Genomic DNA, 20,311 nt, shown 5'->3' on the forward strand with positions numbered 1-20,311 from the left:
CTTTCCTAATTCTGTTGAGAATGTACAGCAATATTTGCTTTGTAACTCTGGGATAATAATTCTATGAGGAAATAAGTAAGGAAATAAGTTTGTGAGTGGACGGCATATCTGATTCATTTGAAAGTAGGGGCAGTGTTTCTTCTCAGAATTAATTTATTCTTGAAAATTGGACAAGGCTGTGGATTTGCCTTCATCTGGGGATGAACACAGTAATTCTCTGGTATTCATTCACCCACCTATTCTGCAGCCTAACCACACAGCAAATACTGGTCTGCTGATCCCACTGGAGAGTAAACACCCTGATGCATTCCCTGGCAGAATTATAGGCGGTAGCTGCTTGGCTTTTTCCCTCAGTTTCTAGCCACTAGTTGTAGCCAGAAGGGAAACTGAAGTAGCACAATATCCAGACTTAAGGAGAGCAGTCTCTGTAAGGGAATACACTTCAAGACATCAGGAAGCTTCATAAAATTCTTCACCACATTCAGTATGAAGAAAAGCAGAGAAAATCATCTGATGAGAATAACACATACTATTTTGACAAGAACAGAAGTCATATTTCTAATTTTTCCTGTATTTTTGTTTACAATATCATGAGGAGCCTTGCAAATAAAAAAAATTAAACAATTTTTAGGACTTTATAAAATTATAAAGAATAAAAAATAAATTTATGTATGTTAAAAAAAATCCTGATATTGAGTAAGCCCAAAGTTTAAAATTCTGAAAGCTTTCATTTATTTGCTCTGCAGGGCTCCAGTTTTGCAGCACTTCAAGCATTAATATTAATTTTTCCCTGATGTACCTAATTTAAATGAAAAAATATAAGGCTGTAAACATTTCTCTGTGTATTGCAGGCAGTTTCAGCAGAATTACATCAGGAATGGATTCCCTTTCTTTACTTGCTTCCACTGACATGCACAAAACACTCTTTAATTTATACTTTTCCCTACAGGATCAATATATTTTCTGAAATTCTGTAGCATTTCAGTCATGTGATACTTCTAAGTCTGATGACAGGAGGTGTAGGAAAAATGGTTTGAAGCTGCACTGAATCAAGGTGAAAAAGGAGGCCACTGTTTTGTATAGAATGAAGCTTTTATAATTCAAGCTGCTAACTCAAGAGCACTCATTGGCACACAGCAGGCAGAAGCACTATTACCACCAGTGCTTGCAGATTAATACTTCCAGTCATCAAATGAAACTCAAAACAGCCACTGTTCTCCAAAGCAACCATTAATCACTTAAGAATAGAGATTTTATGCTAAAGGAAATTTAGCAAGCATTCTCCTATTTTTTTTCCATTCAAGCACTTAAATTCTAAGGGCTTGGAGTTTGGAATGTACTGTATCTATGCTAAAGTAAAATCCTCATCAGTCTAACACACTGGTTTGTGACACAGTTCTCTAATATTTGAGAATGCCTTACCAAGGAAATTTATTTTCCTGCTGCTATGTGGATGAGATTGGGCTAATTGTGCAGCAGGACTGATTTCATTTAGCAGGAAAGTTTAATGGTCATGCCACCCATACAGGTAACCCACTTTCTGGCCACCACTGTAGCCACCAAGCTTGGCTTCCTTGCTAGGACATTCCTGCTTGGCTGAGCTCACGTAATGCCTGAAGCATTCTTCTAGCTGTTAATACACAAAAAGTGATCAATGAGTTAAATAAAAAGCTTGGCCTCTGTGTCTTAGAAAGAAGAGAGAAAAATTATTTCCCTATTGACTCAAAACCAATACATCTTCACTAAATCAGATCCTCAAGGCTTCCAGGAAACCTCAAAATGTCTATGAAAATGCCTAACTTACAAGGTAGAATATTGTACATTAGAAAAATGAATGAGAAAATGATAAAGTGATTTCTTAAAAAAAAAAAAAAGTGGGAAAAAACTAATGAAATAAAGCCTGCTTGCTTATCATTGAATACATAAGGTTTAAATGGTTTATTTAATCACTTATTCACGAGCACTTCATTTCAATGTGAAGTTCAAACTGTCAGCAAAGGTCAAAGGGATGTGGATACTTGCTTTCCAGTCCCCGCTGCTTCTGGAGTGGGGACTGGAAAACCACTCAGAAGTGATGTAAACTGAGCACCAGTAGCTGAGTTTTCTGTGAGGTTACCCTCTTAGCCTTGTTAGTTCACACCAGACACTGCTGTGGATCCTTGAGTGCTTCCTCCTCAAAAACCATGTTTAGGACAGAGCCCTGGTTTGAAAGGGGGACCCTTTGTCCTGCTCACTGCAGCCAGTTTTTCCTTACAGTTTATTACAGTTTACCCAAGTGCACAGTCAGCCCACGATGAGTATTGCTATTCTTAGTTCAGCTCCTGTTACTTTTGAGTTTCAGGAACTGGAGGCTGACTCTACTGCTGAGTATGTACTCAATGGGATTGTAGCTTCTCCTTTTGGGAGGACCACACTCACTTAATGTAATAACTAATTTAATGAAAAGGTTGAGAAGGGTTAATTCCCAGTACACCTCTTTGACGTAGTGCAGGGCAGTAAAGCACTCCTTCCTCACACTCTGGAAAATGGATTTTGCTATTGCTTTTTACTACTCCAGTGAGAAAAGTCAAAGGAACAGTCAAAAACTGTGACAGCCAAATCCTTTCAGTTAAATTTCATTCTCATTTTTTTCCTTCTCCAAGACACTGAAAAAAACCAATGGCACAAAGCAAAACACCTGTGCCTACCTCAAGGAAATCTCCAAGTTCTGCAGACCACAAATATTCTTATTAAGTGGAGCTACGTGTAAGTGGAGGCTACTTTACCAAACCTACCTGGCTTGGTCTGAGAGACAGCTTTTTCACATTTAAAGCATTCATGCTCTATGAAAATAAGAACCTCTATATTAGAAGGCTTTTTAATTTTTGGAAGATTTTAAAAATAGAAGATCCTCCTTATAGTTTTAAAAGATGACTTTGCATTACAGATTCCAACTATACTTGAGAAGAATTTTTTGATAGCTACATTTCTCAAGAAACAATGCTTAACTAGTTTTCCACTATAAAATTAAAATAATAAAAATATTTTTTAACTTTTTAATGTGGTTTAATTATTTTCTGTGTATTTTTAGAAATATAATAGAATTTCTAAAATTGTTAATTGCTTCTAATATTAATTGTGATTACTGGTCTTCTGTATAGAAAATTTCTCCTTGATGGTTAATATAGAAATGATGGCAGCTTTTATTACAACAGAAATGGAGTTTTCTTGTACAGAATGACAAATAAATGTTCAGTATCCTGCATAAATAAAAGGGAAAAAAATGCTTCTCTGTGTCCTGTATTTGGCTGGACTGGAGTTCATTTCCTTCATGTTAACTAGTACAGGGATCCCATAAATGTAATGTGAAGCACTAACAATAATGGATATTAGTCTGTATTATAATATGACCAGTATGCAATTTTGTGTTGCTTTAAAACAGTGTGCTATTCAAATTCCAACATTATGAGACAGAAAATAATTCAAGGGAATTTTAGAAATGTTTCATTCAGACTTGTAACTCTGAAGCTCTAAGCTGTGCAGCAGGTGAGCATTGCAGCATACCAGCAAATAAATCTCTAAAACTTGAACCAGAGGCCTGGCCAGAGAATTGCACAGACCCTTCCCCATCTGCAGCTCCCGAGATTGTTTCCCAGTGTGAAGCTGCCGTGGAGATAAAAGGCATAGGTGGGTCTCAGCTGAACTGGAAAATGGTTTCCATTCAAACTGGAACCTGTGAAACATACCTGGTCCCACATTACAGACAGTGTCATTGAAAAGCAGTTTCATAAATCAAAATGTAGCGTGAGTTTGTGTTGATGAATTCCACCATACTCTAAAATTTTTTAAAAATCAGGAAATATCTTCCTTCAGAAAGTTAAAGTAACAGTATTCTATATTGCTTTGGTACTTACTGTATTCATGAGGGTTCTCTGAGGTAGCTAGAAGTAAACAAAAAAAAGGCATATTTTAATATTTTTGTAACTGCAATGCAGAATTTAGTTCATTTTTTAATGATATTTTAGACACATAATTTTTTTTCAGTGAAATCTGTAATGAAGTGTGCAATTGTTACATTGTCTTACCTACACTGTCCACCACAGATGCATAAATAGGACACTTAGCTAAGGAACACAGGCACTCTAAGCTCCTAATTTAGCCAAAATTTTGTACAAACACCTCTGGAATTCTCTGCACCTTTTCTGAGGGCTGAGTCACCCTCACTAAATGTTGACCATATACCAATCCTGGGGAAACTACCTGGCTAAGTAAGGTGCTCACCTACTTAGTGCCCACTAAGAGACAGGGCAAATTCAGACCATAAGATCTCTACTAGAGAAAATAGTTGAGAAAATTTTTCTAGACAGAAAAATAATTTTAGCTTGAGTGAGGAAACAACATCTAGGGCAGTGTAAAGATGAAAATCCTTGACAATTACACCTGCTCTATGAGGCCAATGAATTTCAGATGGACTCAGTGATACTCCGAGAAGCAGAAAGACGTTTTAAAACGTGGAGTAATTTCATTAGACTACTTCTAAACAAAAAGATTTCAGTGTTGGGACTTCTAAATTTTGTGCCATTTTATTTTCTGCATTTTTCCAGAAAAAAATCTCAGATGAGATAAAGCTGAAAACTGAGTGGATACTTTCCATGGATGTAAAGACAACATTCCTCAGGTAGAGAGAGACCTTGGCAGCTGTACCCAATGTCATTATTGGTTCTGCAGAAGGAAGTGAAATGTCAAGACCTAGCCCTCCAGCTGGATTTTTCTTCCTGACTTTTGCTACGCAGCTGTTGTTTTCAAGAGGAAAAAGGCTCTACCACCTGCATGTCTTCTGTGTGTGAGAGAGAGAAATCCCACAGAGAGATGCAGCAGGGCAGGGGATGAGCTGCCTCTGCAGCTCCAGCAGCACAAGCAATAAAACTGGTGCTGTGAGCTACCAGGCTGTGATTCACTGGGCTCCTGAACTCCCCAGCTCCCACTTGGGACAAAAACTGCTGTGCATGTGGGTTTCTCCTTCACTTGTTTTCCCTGAAGCATAAAATCCACTCCCATTTTATATCCAGTCTCTAATCCAAGTTGTTTTTGTGCATTTAAGGAGAGAGCAAAGAACAAAGAACAAAGTGAAAAAAAAAAAAAAAAACCAGAATATTTTTGTGAGTAATAAAGACTAAAGATACAAAGTAAATGTATATGCTTGCTCCAAACTGAGAAATTAGAAATAAGAAATCAAAGAAGGTCGTGTGACAAAGCCACATTTATAATTTTTATGTGTGTAAGAAAACCTTTTTGTAAATTTAAGCTCATTTAACATCCCAAGACCAATGAAAAAGTAGTTCCCCAAGCATCATATGCAGAGGCAAATTCTATTGTAAATGAGTTTCCATTAAATATGTCAAAAATTTGTAGAAGGAATTACTTTTTAATGGTGTCAGAAGACATTGTGAGATAAGCTCAGGTAATATGAATTTCAATTTGCGAAAAAGGAATTTCACAGCAAATATTTAAATAAAATCTGAATATTGCACTGGCAGCTGATATAATGACTTATACAACTAATGCACTAACTATCGTGTCATAGCTCTTTCAGTAACCACCCAAAATAATCAGACCTAAGCCACATATGAAGAGTGTTAAAGACTCTCTATTGACACTGCTTAACAAATTTGACAAACAAACTTTTGTAATAACATCCTTTTCTAAGATCTGCCTAAAATCAAAACAAAACCATTACTCCTTAACTTTCCAGTGAAGCCAGTACAGTTATTTCCCTTTTTATGCTGGTAAATATCAGTCACAGAGAATGTATAAAACAATAGGAACTCAGCTAAAGTTTGGCCCTTGAAGTTTGTGAAATTATCTCTGTTGTGCTTTTCCATCTTTTCTATGAAGGCATTAATTAGACAAACCTGTATAATGTCAGCATAAGACAGACTGAACACTGAGATTACTGCTATCTGTGCTTTGTCTAAAAGTCCAGCTTTCTTATTTCTGACATAACACTCAGAGATATTTCTACCAGATATTTTGATGAAATAATGAATACATTCTAAAGATAAAAGTGTTGGTTATTCTAAAACATATCTATACATTTTCTATTAAAAAAAAGGCCAAAATTAAACACCAAGGTGAAATTTTGAAATGGTATTTGGGCCAAAAAATTAAACCTTTGTGTTTTGCTAACTGTGATTTGAGTCCATTCAATAATAATTTTATCCTTCTTGTGTGTTATCTTATTAAAAAATGCAACTCAAATGACTTACAGACTAAGCAGAAAGTTACAAAATTAAATCCCAAGTCCATTAGATTAATCTTTATAGTGTCACATTTGTCTATAACATGGGTACCTTGATTTTTACTCTACTTAGTGAAAATGGCAAGAGGATAGTCCCAGTCAGACTTTGAAAAACCTTCAATGATATATGTTATTTAGCCTAGAGGGTGAGAAATTAAAGGCTGTGTTCTGCAGCTCTGGGAATCGTACACACTTGATGTAGTATCTTGCACTGAAAGTGCAAACAAGCATTTTTTGTTTTGGCCACTGATGGAGAGAGGGTGTTGGGCTAAATCAGCTCTTGATCTCATTTCAAATAGTTGTTTTCATGTCATTAGGTAGCATGACTACCTACTGGGTAAAAACATACTTACTGTTCACACGGCTAGAAAATTCAGTCCTAAGTAAGTGTTTTATCTTCATTTGTTTAACACTTAAACTGTACTAGAGGAGGAACAAGGTCAGATTTGAATAGAATGAAAACAGTTGGATGTTTGATGAAGTATTTGAAGCTACATAAGAACTGAATCAATGAAATTATCTGGTTCTAGTCTCAGCAAAAATCTGAAATGTCTTTTCTGCCATTCTAAATTAAACTTGGAAAACAGGCTTCATAGATATCTTGCTGTTTTTCACGTCAATTTTTTTACTTGCCAGCTATTCTGAAAGCTGCAAGGATATTAATTATACCATGCCATATTGTTGTAAATTAGATGCTGATACAGGTTCAGAAATTAAATTCTGCATTTTATTGAACCATAAATTGGTGAGGTTAAAAGCAGAATGTGCTTTTTGACCATTACATGTCTATTTTCCATCTGGGCAACAATTATTTGCCATTCAGACAGCAAATACATTTGTGAGTGTGGACATTCTGTAAGAAAAGAATAAGTTGTGCAGGAAATAAAAGCAATGCCAGAACTACTTTTTTCAGTTAAGAAAAACAGAATAATAACACATGCTGTAGCTGGGAAAAATTATTTCCAATTAGATAGTTACAGATGTATTACAAATAAGAAATTTACTTTCCATTAGACAAAGAGCCTGGTTTATTTCCCATTAAAGACAGCACAGAGATTCTTTACCATGTTTTGGACTGGACATTGCATGAATACACAACACACACATAATGTTAATTTGTAACAACATTACAGGCCAAGAGAAAGATCAAGATCAACAGGAATCTTCGAATGAAATTATCAAAATTTGAAATGTATACTTTCCAGTTTATGCATCATGACAAAGTTAAAATTTGATTTCCATATTTAATATGGGTTCATTCTCCCTGAACTACAGACAAACTAACTATTTGTCCTTCAGACAAATTAGTGGACATTACTCCTTCCAAATTTAAGTCTCAAGAACTTAAGAGACCACATCATTGTGTATAATTTAAATAAGACAGTTTTGGTCTAGTTAGGTCAAAGTTTTTCAAACTATGAAGCAACTGTATTATAAAGGAGTTAAACAGAGTAAAATATATTCCTTACATGTCTCAGAAAATAAATTCAGAAAAAAGGGGATTATTAGGATTTACCACTCTGCTAAGGAGCAGTTCCCTACATTTGTGAAGTCATTGTCTGTACTCTTTGTTATTCAAATATTCGCACAAGTTTTTAGATGGGCAGACCTGATCTGTCATATCTGCCTGTGTCTTCTGACTAGATGAACAGCTGGCAGACTGTGTTGCAAAGCCAATCTACTGAGCATATGTCTAAAAAAGCGATTCAAAACCCAGATTAGCTGCAGCAGAATTCCTAAAAAGAGAATGGCTCGTGCTCGTCCTGACCTCCGCTCTACATTAAAAAATTGCCTCAACAGAGTATGACCAAGAATTACCCCGTGGCTGAGTCAAAGTAAAGAAAGCAAGAAGTGTGTGGTGGTGGCATAAATAGGGGAATTTGGTACATAATTAAAATACAGTGCATACTGTATGAGCCTTGTCCTTACAGGACCTCTTAATTCCCTACAACAACCATTTCACATTTATGGCTTGCTTTAAACCTAGTATTCTACAGGATATTTGTCCAGGTTTCTAAACATTAAGGAAGTATTATATCACATTAACATGACAAGTATGAAATGCTAAGTGATTAAGGCTGCCTGAAATATTTATAGGGAAGCAGAAAGCTTGATCTTCTTACCCCTACTCTTAGTCTAGGAATGCTCCTCTGTGTCTGTGCATCTCCACAGACTTCCTTGGATCACTCTATCAGCAGTGGCTGAAGGATGATAATAGGATAAAAGGTTAAGACGAACTCTCCTAAAAAGCCATGGTTTTCCATTATCATTAATACTTAACCACTGATATTAAAGCCTGTAGGTTCTAATAACTTGCATCAGACTCATATTCCTATTGCTACTTTACCCAAAAAGAGCTGTCAGGCTGCTCTTGCAGTCCTGAGAGACTGCCTTATTTTCATTAGCTGAGCAGCCAAGCCCAAGATATCTATCTGCTTTCCTAGAGTTGTCATGTTTGTGTCCTTACTGTTTGGTTTGTTTTATACCTCGGGGCTGCATATGGAAAAATGAACTGACTCTTGGTTTTGGAGGATTTTGTTGTTGTCTAGAACAACTTGTTTTTTTAAGACTTGTTTTTAACTGGCAGTTCAGAAGTTCTTTATATAACAGAGAAAATCAAATAGTAATATAGAAAGGAGGGAAGCAAGAAATTTTATCACGGCATAAATACAATAGAAGTAGCAAAGAAGTACAGACATTTCCAACATTTTTAAATGACCTTTAATAACAGGAATTGCTTCAATTTCCATCTGAGATGCATGCCTTTAGGAATCATCAGTAATGATCCCAATCTTTCTCTGTTTCCCAGTTTGTCACTTAAACAACAGAAATGCTCTGGGAAATGTAAGTTGTTGAAACAGCAATCTTGCATGATGGCACTGAAAACTAGTATCTTTAAAGTACTATAAGTCCTAAAATCCCAGGAGAACAAATCTTCCATCGACAGAGCTGGAAAGAATAAAATTTCAGTCAAATGTAGATGAGGTACATCTGCTGCATTAATGCATTTCATCTTTAGGCACGTGTGGTGAAAGACCTGAAGAGCTTCCTCTCAATATGATCCTCAGCTTCTGACGTTTTCATGTGCTGTTCCCTGAAATTGTGGGATGGGAACATACAGATGAGGGAGAGTATGCTAACAAGCTTTCAATTCTAGAAATATCAGTTTTACGTTTGCATATAGCTAAGGCAAACCACAGTGGAACTTGGGCTGTCCTTATTGCAACATGAATTATTGGCTCACAAAGGGCAACTGAATGAAATCAGGCAGACTGAAGTTTATAGGATGTTAGAATGATTTTTCAGAATATAGATGTTAGTTTATGCAAAAAATGTTTGCCACTTTATATTAAAAATTTGAGACAAAAGTAGCACCTCTTGCTGATTAATTATTAATTATAATTGAATGTTCAGTCATAATGCCTGTTATTGGTGAAAGCTGACAAACTAGCCCCTGGGTCCAGATTCCATGCAGATACTTTGAAAAGGAATTTCTTAGTTGAGATTCTTCTCATCTATGACTGAATTTGTAAAAGTATAATAATGGCTGAAAAGATATTTACATATGTTATTAAATAAATGTTAAATAATAATAAATTAGAAAATAATAAGATGACTATGGAAATCCAGAAAAGAAGAATTTTGGAGGAGAGATTAGTTGATATAAGGGGTGGAGAACATTAAAAATTAATTAGCTTCTGAAAAAATGGACTTTTCCCAGTGTGCTACTCAAATTAACATGGTGATTAAAGCAAAGGGCTAATGACTAACTTCTAGAAGCATAATATACTGATCCATCTTTGTTCCTCATGAAATGCTGCTGATCACTGCTTTTGCTTTAATTACAACTTTGTAAAAGCACATTTCTGCAAATGATGTCTGCATAGATAAGGAAAAAAAAGGTAGATTGACACCAGAAGAACTATTCATTCTGGAATTTCATCTGAATAGAATACCTCTGAGCATTCATTTGCACACATCTTTGTGCAGTGCGATAGAGCAATAGTTTATCTCATGGGGAAATTTTTAGCCAATTAAACACATGCTATGTGGATATGCAGGTGTTCAAGCACGTTATGCTGATTGACAGGTGTGAATGTTTCTGACATGATGCCAATATATATGTGTTATACCTAACTTACAGTCACAACACAGGCCACCAATTACACAGAGCACTCTCTTCAGCAATCACAAGTGTTTCATAATCATTAAAACAGTAGTTTAACTGACTCAAATTTTTAGTAGCAGAGCTGAATAAATGACTTGTACTTTAACACAAGCAAGAACGACTAACACAAGTTGTAATCATAACTGCCATTGAAATGCTATGGCAGGTCTATCAATATGAATAATTTTGCAGGTTTGTTGTTATATAAGACTTAAAAGAGCATAATCTCAATTTTAGCTTGAATTGATTACAAAGCTGTAACTAATGTCAAGGCTTTGGTTAAATCCTACTAAAAGTATTGGCATTTTTTGAAAATACATGGATGCGAGGTAGCATCATTAGTTTTATGTGCTTTAACTGTGAGTACACCAAGGTGTTAGGTAGATAAACATGGAGATTTCATTTTTAAAATGTCTACATTAAATATTTGCATTAAATCCTCCATCTAAGGATAGTGAGAGTGGATATTCAATCAGTTATTAAGATCCACAAATGGCTTACTCCTTCTCTTTCAATGTCAGATTGTTAAAAGAGAAGGAAATTGTTAATTAGCAACAAACAATCCTAATATTCATTGGCGTTTGTTTTATGTTCTTGTTACTAAACCTAAACTATGTTCCCTGTAATAATTAAGTCAGAAATATAAATATCTCCAGACGGGCAAGTAATTGCATTCTGACACAGATACAAGACCGATGAAACACTCTTTGCAGATGCTTATTTCTCTCCATCAGCCCCAAGCTGAGACTAGGGTGAGCAGTTCAGTGCAGATGCCTAACTTAAGACATCTAAATTTGCAGGAGGAAAAGTTTCTTACTGATTATGTCAATCTGAGTATCTAAAAAAATTCTTAAAATTTATGAATTCAGTGAAAAGTCATGAGCTTCATACATTCATTCCTCTACCTGCTTATATTGAATGGGTCATGTCTTATCCCACTGAAATATCTGCAACACAGAAAGTTCTGTCCATCCCTAAAAAGAGTTTGTACAGATCATTATATCTCACATAACCCTGTAAAATGGACATAAATTATTTATACCCTTAAGATAGTTGAGACAAGGCAAACAGAGGTCAAGTATATTTCAGTTAACCGATTTAATATTTTCAGATAATTTTCTTTATTTAATATAAATTATCTGTTCATCAGTATTCCTTGAAAATGCTGGTGACTTGTTATTTTAGCACGGGAAATCAAAGCTCACCAGTGCATGAGTAGCCATCTATTAAATTGAAAACATCTTTAGTCAGGAGTGGATTTACATTGAAAAACATCTTGTCTATAGTTCAAGATTTCTGTAAAGTATTCTCAGTAAAATCACTTTATTTAATTCTCAGTCTGATGCAGGATGGCAACATTAACTACGGTTTGGAAGATCCTTTGGGCTCCATCTTGTGGCTATTTGAGTGATTGTTACCTTTGAGAGAGCTGCCTGCCTTCAGCTGGTCAAAATAGTACTACTAGTTTCAACAGTGTTCTAGCACATGGTTGTATTTATTATTTTCTCATATATAATATGGAAGTTTTGACCCTATTTCAAGGAAATGGTTTAAAAAGTATTTGTAAATATTTGGAGTTTTTTAATCCCTTCGTTTAGGACAAAATGTTCTATTAAGAGGCTGTGTAATGCACTTTGCAGTTATAGGATCAGATAATCTACTTTCTTATCCTTTGATACTTAGAAAATGGCAGAATGAAGCTGTAGTTCATCTTGAACAGGTGACTTCTACAGTTGAGCAGAAATTCCACTCTACCATGACCATTTGCTTCATAAATAAGATGGCTGACTTCCATTTCTTCCAGTCAATTACAAAACTAAGCAGGTCTGAAATCCACCTCCCCTCACTGTTTTTTTTTTGTTTTGTTTGGTTGGTTTTTGATTGGGGTTTTGTTTGTTTGTTTATTTGTGCATTTTCAGTTTGGAAATCATCATGATTTTTATATATATAGAAAAGGGATGCTGCTGTGCCTCGGCCAGTGTGCTTCACAGTCTCTGTGCAGAACAACAGTTTCCAAGCCATACAGTACCATTACGAGGAGTACTAGAAGGAAATTGTTTTTTACTGAATTGACAAAAAGATGTAGTTTGGAGCTTGAATGTACATGGCTTGCCCATTTTCTCCTTTTGTTTGATTTAGTTGTACTCAGATTACATGCATTTTTTTTTACACCACAATGCCTTTATTGAGAAAAAGTTTAAGTGTGATCCCACATACTCTCCTATCAATTTATTTTGATGAAACTTGTCACAAGAATGTGATTTTCATTTTGCTTTTTAAAAACTAGTAAGAGCAAGGTGTCAGAGTGTTAATGCTGAAAATCAGAATGGGAATGTTGCTACTGACAGGCAACCAGTGCCTGCATCTCACTAACTTACAAGTCCTCATAATATCTGACTGTAGGCAGGCCACAGAGCAGATGAGACTCACAGAGGTCTTGAATTAGATATGCTCTCGGAGGGGAGGCAGAGTTTGTTCCCTGTCTCTTGTTCATTAGCTCCAAGGAGCCTGGAGAAACCAACTCCCTGGCAGCTCAGGCTCATGGTCCCGTTTCAACAATGGGAGCGTGTACACGCACTGGTGAGAATGAGCAACCACAGGGATCATATCATGGTTGAATCCTGTTTGGTCCATGAGAAACACAGATGTAAAGAATCTTTACAAAACAAGAATTCCTGACACTGGCTGGAGAGAGGGCTCACTAAGCTTACTTGCTTGACATCCCCAACTCAGTCCGTGTCCTCTATTGTCCAAAATAAATAGGAGATGGGACGTACGAATTGAGAGAAGAAATTCCACTTTATGCAGAACTAGGAAAACTTGAAGTTTTCTTTGATCTGGCTATATTCCAAACAAGGAATTTTTGTAACACTCTGTAGTTATAAAACATTTTTGAAATATGAAAATATTCTTTTGGTTTATACAAACAAAAGAAATTATTAATATTTCTTTCATTTAAAAATGTCACTTAAATGTGAAAAAATGGTGAATATTTCTACATTTCTGTGTACTGTTTTCTGGAGATGCTCTGGAAATGATGAGATTTATATTACTTCACCAACACCTGGGTCTATTTTAATATGTTGGATTCCTTGCTCATAGTGCTTTGAATTCTTAGCAAGAGTTAAAAATTTTTGTATACTGGCAGCCAGATTTGCTCTTGGGAAATTTAGGAAGTGCCTTCCTCATGCAAAGGTTTGGTGCTTCTTGCCCTTTTGGAATTGACAACATTTATACATTTCTGTGACAGCTTCTCTATCCCACACATGTTCAAAGAAGGCATAGCATGATGCTGGAAGGTAAAGCTGACCATTTTCTAAGACTTTTGTCACAAAGTCCTAGAGACCTAACCTTTGAAAGAGAAATAGTGAATGCCTAAATTTCATGCATTAATTGTGCCTCAAGGTTCCTGTTTCTATCATCCATATTTGAAGAAATCAGCACAATATATAATATTTCTCCATCTTAATTTTGTCCTTTTCTGTCTCTTTCCAGCTCCTTCAAACCTGATTTAAGCTATGCACAGAATGTACCATTGGCTGAACACGTCATTCCATCTTCTTCTCTTTTATGATGGCTTGTCGCTCTGTATGGCTCATTATTCTTGCTTTTCTAGATGAGGGTTGTATTTGAATAAGACAAAATAATTGGAGAGAGCTTCATGTAGAGTACAGTGTCTGTGTGCTGCATGATTCACATGAGAAATGGTAAAGCGCTGTTTGAACTGTACCACAATATATTTTGGATAATGAGCCAGTCAATTTAGAGCGCTGCCTGGCTACTTCTATTATTTTTGCAGCTGTGCAAAAATACTGTATCCTTAAGCAAAACCAGTGAACATTACTCTTATTTTATTGCCAGTCATAGGAATACACATGGAGCCCAGAGCAATTTCTTGTGACAACAGAATATGCAGAAATAAATAAAACCTTATCATATTAGGAGTTAGCTAGTAACATGCAATATTTTCCATGTGAGACCTGCAGAGAAGGGGGAAGCTAGATGAGAAAGCATGGCAGCTAAAGCGTGGCATGCTCATTTTCTGGAAGAGGCCTTATTACTTCTCTCCAGTTTTTCAGTTTAGTGCATATCTACTAAAGACAAGAACATCACTGAACTAGTTTTCCTTAGTCATTGGAAGATTTCATTTTTCTGGCTTTTTTTTTTTTTTTTTTTTTTCCCTAGAGTCACTGCCTTCCTTGCTGACAATATAGATTATGATTTCAGAAAACCAGAGGGAGGTTTAATAAAAAAAATATTAATAAAAGGCTGATACCATAAGAATAACTAAAGCTGAATTTCAGTTCATACTTCCATGCTTCTGTGAAATAGGTTGGTGGTAACCAGCAGGATGAGATACAGCCTGAGCCAGGTGCTTGAAAGTAGCCTGCATGTACTTGTTGCAAAATCCTTTCAACTAAGAAATCAAAGGATTATTTTTTTTTAAGTAAAAGAAATATAGAAAAGAAAATGAAATGGAAAAATTGATCAAACTTCAAAGAATGTTCATGAAAAATGCATTTTTCAATCAGTTTTGTTGGGGAAGATTATGGTTTAGGGGGAAGAAAATCCTAACTGGTGAAAAATGAGCACTAGATATTTAAAACAAATTCCCTTGATGTTCCTCTGTAAATGAATGGGCCCATAATTGGTGACAAAGGTGAGAGAAATAGCACCCTTAACAATTACCTCATACTTTTCTTTCCATTAAGGATGTAGCTGTTCATGTTTTTTGAACACAGCAGACATTTTGATATCTGAAAACCAATGGCTTTAAGTGTAGCTGCCAGTTTTCTGATTCTCCCTGCTTTCTGTGCTACTTTTCGTGCCTCAGTTGTTGCAAATTAATCTTTGGACAAAATATCCTGTTTGATACCTATTAAGCATGGTTGTTTTTGATAACTGAAATGAATTTTATTATTCTGTTAAAGACAGAAATTTTGGCTTCACTGAAGTGATTGGGAATTTTGCCACTAACATCAACACAGCCAAGATTTGACTCATGAGCTGATAAAATATTTGAGACCATAATTTTTTTTCCAGTTCAGTTAACAGCTCTGTACAGGGATAACAGAAAAAAAAATAATAGGATTGAAGATGTCTTCATGTATAGACATTTATATCCATTGTTCAGTTATGTGAATTATGCGATTTCCAAATGGCAAAAGACACACCCTACCCCCCATACCAAATCACTCATCAATAAAGAGCTATTTTTTTCTCATTGAATAAAAAATAAATCTCAAATAATCCTAAGAAATATATGGATAAATTCTGAAAATTTTCCCATTGCTCTGTTTAGTGAGAAAGACAACATTTATAAACCCAGTACTCAATAAAGTTGAATAATTTAAAAAAATACCAACTCAGTGCAAATACTTCATTTTTGCTGTTTGAATAAAATCAGAAAAATAGGGGGAAAAAATTTAACTCAGCAAACCTTATACCAAAACACAACAATATAAATAGATATTTAGTGTCTGATAAATGCATTATGGCTGTCTTTAAATAAAAGTAGCATTTTAGGTTCTAATTTAGGGCAAAATTTTCCACTAATCTGTTAAAATATCAGAGAATGACTTCAGCAAAGGTTACATGCAAGCTCCTTATATATCTGAAAAGAGGAAATTAAATATTGCCTAGAAAAGCAACTTCTGCAAAGAAGAAGCAGCCAGGTCAGCATGCATGGTGCACTACAAGTTCTGTTCTCTTTGACAAATCCTAACGTGGTAACAAAGGCCTTTCATTTTCTTCCCAGCCAGAATGATAAAGTGCCTGATACTGGTCTGCATTGGCCTGTTTTATAAAGGAGCTACCAATAGTGGAAATGACAACAGTGTTATCACAGCAGGAGCAGATAAAGTTGGCTGATGGTAGCACACGAGGGGCTGTATGTCATCACAATGCTGTATATCATCCCAATTGTATCACTGAACGAAAGAAACATTTCTCACAGCAGTCACAGCCTGACATTTCAGTCAAGGGAAAAGATTGATTTACCTTTCTTCTCCCCCTCCTTTTTCACTGCAGCTGAAATAGAAACAAAAATACTGTGTTTTCAAACTTGAAGTTTATAGCAGTATCAGTAAAAAGAATTCAAACACCTATATGAGCATTCATGTACATATCTCAAACCATACATTTATTATGCCGTGAAGCAATACATTTCTTCGCCAGATGAAGAAACTGAAGTGTTTCCTCACAGATACCCAGCTCTGCTATTGATGAGAGAAAATTCCAGATTTCTACATTCTCACACATAACTTTAGTCATGGTCATCCTTCCTACCAGACATTGATAATAATGAAAGAGAGAGTCATAGAGTGAATATTTCAAAATCAACAATGAAGGAGGAGGACAGATGGAAATGGCAAGGCATAAAGCTGTAAAAAGGGTATAGAGAAAGGTTATGAGACATCATCAGTTTAAGAGAAATGTGTGCTTTTTTTTGTTATTAGAAATTGTAGTATTAAAAATATGCAAAAAGTAAGAAAGAAAAAACTGGCTGAAGTCATGTTTCTAAGCCTCTGCTGAATATTGAAATTTTTAAGACGTGATTAACTAACAGTCCCACCACTAAATCTCTTAGCATGAGTTTTGTGGGAAGGAAAATGGGAAATATACATAAAAATTTAAACTAAATTAAAAAAACCTGGAATTAGTTCCTCAGTGGAAGCTGTACTGTGTGCCCAATATTCAGTCTCTGGAGATAGATTAAAAGCTCCCTAAAACTCATCCCAGTATTCCAATGAAACGTTGCATACATCTACGAGTGCTGGGAAATCATAACCAAATTTTACTAAAAGGGATGAGGTGGCTAAAATGAGGGTTACCTGCATTTACAGATGACTGCTGCAATGGTGATGGAGATGAGCCAAGCTTATTCTTAAACCCCTTCAAAAATCCATGCACTACCCATTCCCCAGCCTACATTTATAGGACTGAAACTTCTAAAAATTTAGTTACAGATGTAACTTTATTTTGAAATGTCTGTTAGAAGTGATCTTAGTAAGACTCAGACTTAGGCTAGCATTTGCAGGCAAAAGAGAGAGGAATTAAGATTCAGAGCCTTGACTTCCCAGGAAAGGGTGTTCAGCACCTGGCTGCCAGCATGAATGGATTTCATGTGGCACTGGAACTGAAATAAAACAAGAAGTATAACTGTGCCCTCCATTGGATAATGTGCCCTAGTACTGGACAGAAATCAAGGATCATGAGGTCAGAAAAGGATAGATAGATACCAACTTCCCTGGTAGTTACAGATGTTTGCATTTTGGGTACCGATCTCTGTCTCTTCAGTGCTCTTAAAATGAGAAATCATTTTACTTCAAACTGTTCATACATTTGGATAAAAGAAGGAACTGGTTAAACCCTGAATTACTAAAAAGGTATCAATGGCCTGCGGCAAAAATATTCTGATTTCAAAGATTTTTCATGTTTTCTACCACTTACTGTCCTATGAGAATCAGATAAATTTTAAGCATCTAGAGAATGTGCTCAAAATTTAAATATTTCATGATTAGAAATAGTGAAAAACTGGCACAAGGTTTCCAGGATCCGGTCCTCTTGGCAATCACTTCATTTTTTTTATGTAATGTGTGTATGAAAGGTGTGCTGTGCACATTACGCAAGCTGTTGTTACAGCAAACTAGTCTTTTTCTACCCCCAGAGACTGCTTTAGGAACCTCAATGGTTTTTGTAAGGCATACTTACACAGACACTTGTGGTGTGTTGAAGTGATTCTCAAATCAACAGAAACCCCAAATATCTCTGGGAAGGGCTTATAGGTGAACGTGCAGTGCACCTCTGGGCTCCTCCTGACTTTTATTATTTCTGTTATTATGCTGTTATAGCATCTTGTGACAGCTGTTGGAATTTTCACCTTGGCTACAGTCTTTCTGATGGAATGTACTGTAAATATTCAACAATTCTCATCAGACAGAAGAGGCCTCATTCCGACCATTGTAGCCAGTAGCATTGCTCTGATCAAATCCCGTGACTCAAACATAAAATGACAAGGAATAAATGAAAAAGAGCAGAACACTCACTGTCCTTTACATTGCTCTTTCAGAAGTTGAGCAATATGTCTGAAACTGAAAAGCAGCAAAAAGATGGATAGTTTGCTGAAGGAACTTGGTTTGCTGCTGATAAAATGCCAGATTACCTGCTCAATAATGTATAGTAGCTAGGGAGGGAAGGACATGAAACAGAGTGATGAACTAGAAGATGTAAGAGATGCTCTTGGCCATGTGGTTTTTAGCCTTATTATTTGGAGAAAGAACAAATTCTTGAGTCAACTTGTTTTGTTCTTTACTGATGGGATTTGTCTAGTAGTTTTTGAATTAGGAATTTGTACACACAAAGCTATTCAGAGAAGACTCTGTTAGCAGCCTTAAATCACAGTCTGTCTTTTCTAGGTCTATCCAAAACAAATCATACGTTTTCAGTTAATAAAGATAGTATACAAAGCAAAACATTTATCAAGAATATAAATACCATATTCTGGAATTATAAATCTAGACTGACAAATATTCCAGAAACCAGAAATAAGCATTGTCATATTTTAGGTTTTGTGAATAGGTTAAAAAAATCATTACAAGCCATGGAGGACTCTGTTCAAATTTTTTATGTAGGGTGGGAAAATAAAGGCAAATTTCCAGTGGTGGAAAGGTCAGAAAATTGTGATAATACAGTAAGTATTTTGAAGGAGGAAAAAAGTCCAACAAGATAGTTTAAGATGGTTTTATTGTTTTGGACTTTTATCAGAACTTTGATCACCAGCAGTCCTTCAATCTCATACATAGTGCTGTTTTCAAAGGACTTTTTTCTAGCTGTTGAGCAAACAGAAACCTTTCCAAAATCATGAAGATGTCTTGAAAGTGGCAAAAATCTTGAAAACACTGGTTCCTACTCAACAACTGTCCTTTCTATGTAGACCCAGCAACAGCCAGAAACAGATATTTAGTCTAAATACTGTCATAGAAGTAAATTCTTGTATAAATTCTCCCTTTATTTTCTTATAGGAAGCAAATGGTTTCCATCCTGAAACATGAAGCTTAGCTTTATTTCTAAATTTGCAATCATAATTATGAAAACTACATTTCCATAAAGATATCCAGTTCCTCTGTGTCATTTCTAAAGAGCCCTTGACTTAGATTTGTGATTTTCTGTTTTATCATGATCATACTAATTAATCTCAAAGGGAACCTTGAATCTTTCCTATTTCACTTTGTATGAGACTTTTGTTGTTTTTCCTAGGCCACTCCAATGCCACAATGTCATGTGAGGGTTTTGTATACAACATTCTAGACAAGATGCAGTTTTGATTTATGAAGTAGCTTTAGAACAATATATGGATTTTTCCTAATGCATTTGCATATGGAAGGAAGTTTTTCACTGACTTGTCTGCAGCAATACTTAAGTACTTTCTTGAATTTACATAATGAATTTAGAGAGAAGTACTTATTTAATATTTTCCCTCCACTACATATTGCATTCGATTTATTGACACTAAATTTTCCTTGACATTGTGCTGTCTGTTCACCTCGTAAATTCAATGTATCACAGCCGCTTCTGATCCGGGATTCTTTAACTGATTTTGTCATCTGAAAACTTCATTACATTGTTACTTCTATCTTATCCTGTTAATAAAGGAATATTACATGAGTCCAGACATAGCATCATGAGCAATTATTCTGTAAACAAGCTGCAAGATGAAAATTAATCAATTTCACTCTGCTTCCTAATCAGATATTATTTTCTTTAATACTGTAGGTCTTAAGCAGCAGCTACTTGGCTTCTGCAGTAATTCTGATACCGAAAATTTATAAAGGTCTATTTAAAGCATTAAATAAATGCTGTGCTAA

General features: G+C 35.5%; 1 protein-coding gene across 1 annotated transcript in view; it reads right to left on the bottom strand.

The window, feature by feature from the left end:
- Window positions 1–20,311, bottom strand: part of TRDN (triadin) — a gene marked incomplete at its 5' end in the record, with an annotated part of 223,267 nt that overhangs the window by 27,041 nt on the left and 175,915 nt on the right. The window contains 3 exon segments of the mRNA XM_066315329.1: window positions 2,775–2,822; window positions 3,894–3,920; window positions 16,446–16,475. Coding sequence (XP_066171426.1) covers window positions 2,775–2,822; window positions 3,894–3,920; window positions 16,446–16,475 — 105 coding nt within the window.

Source organism: Sylvia atricapilla, chromosome 3, assembly GCF_009819655.1.
Source record: "Sylvia atricapilla isolate bSylAtr1 chromosome 3, bSylAtr1.pri, whole genome shotgun sequence".
Taxonomy (NCBI): Eukaryota; Metazoa; Chordata; class Aves; order Passeriformes; family Sylviidae; genus Sylvia; species Sylvia atricapilla.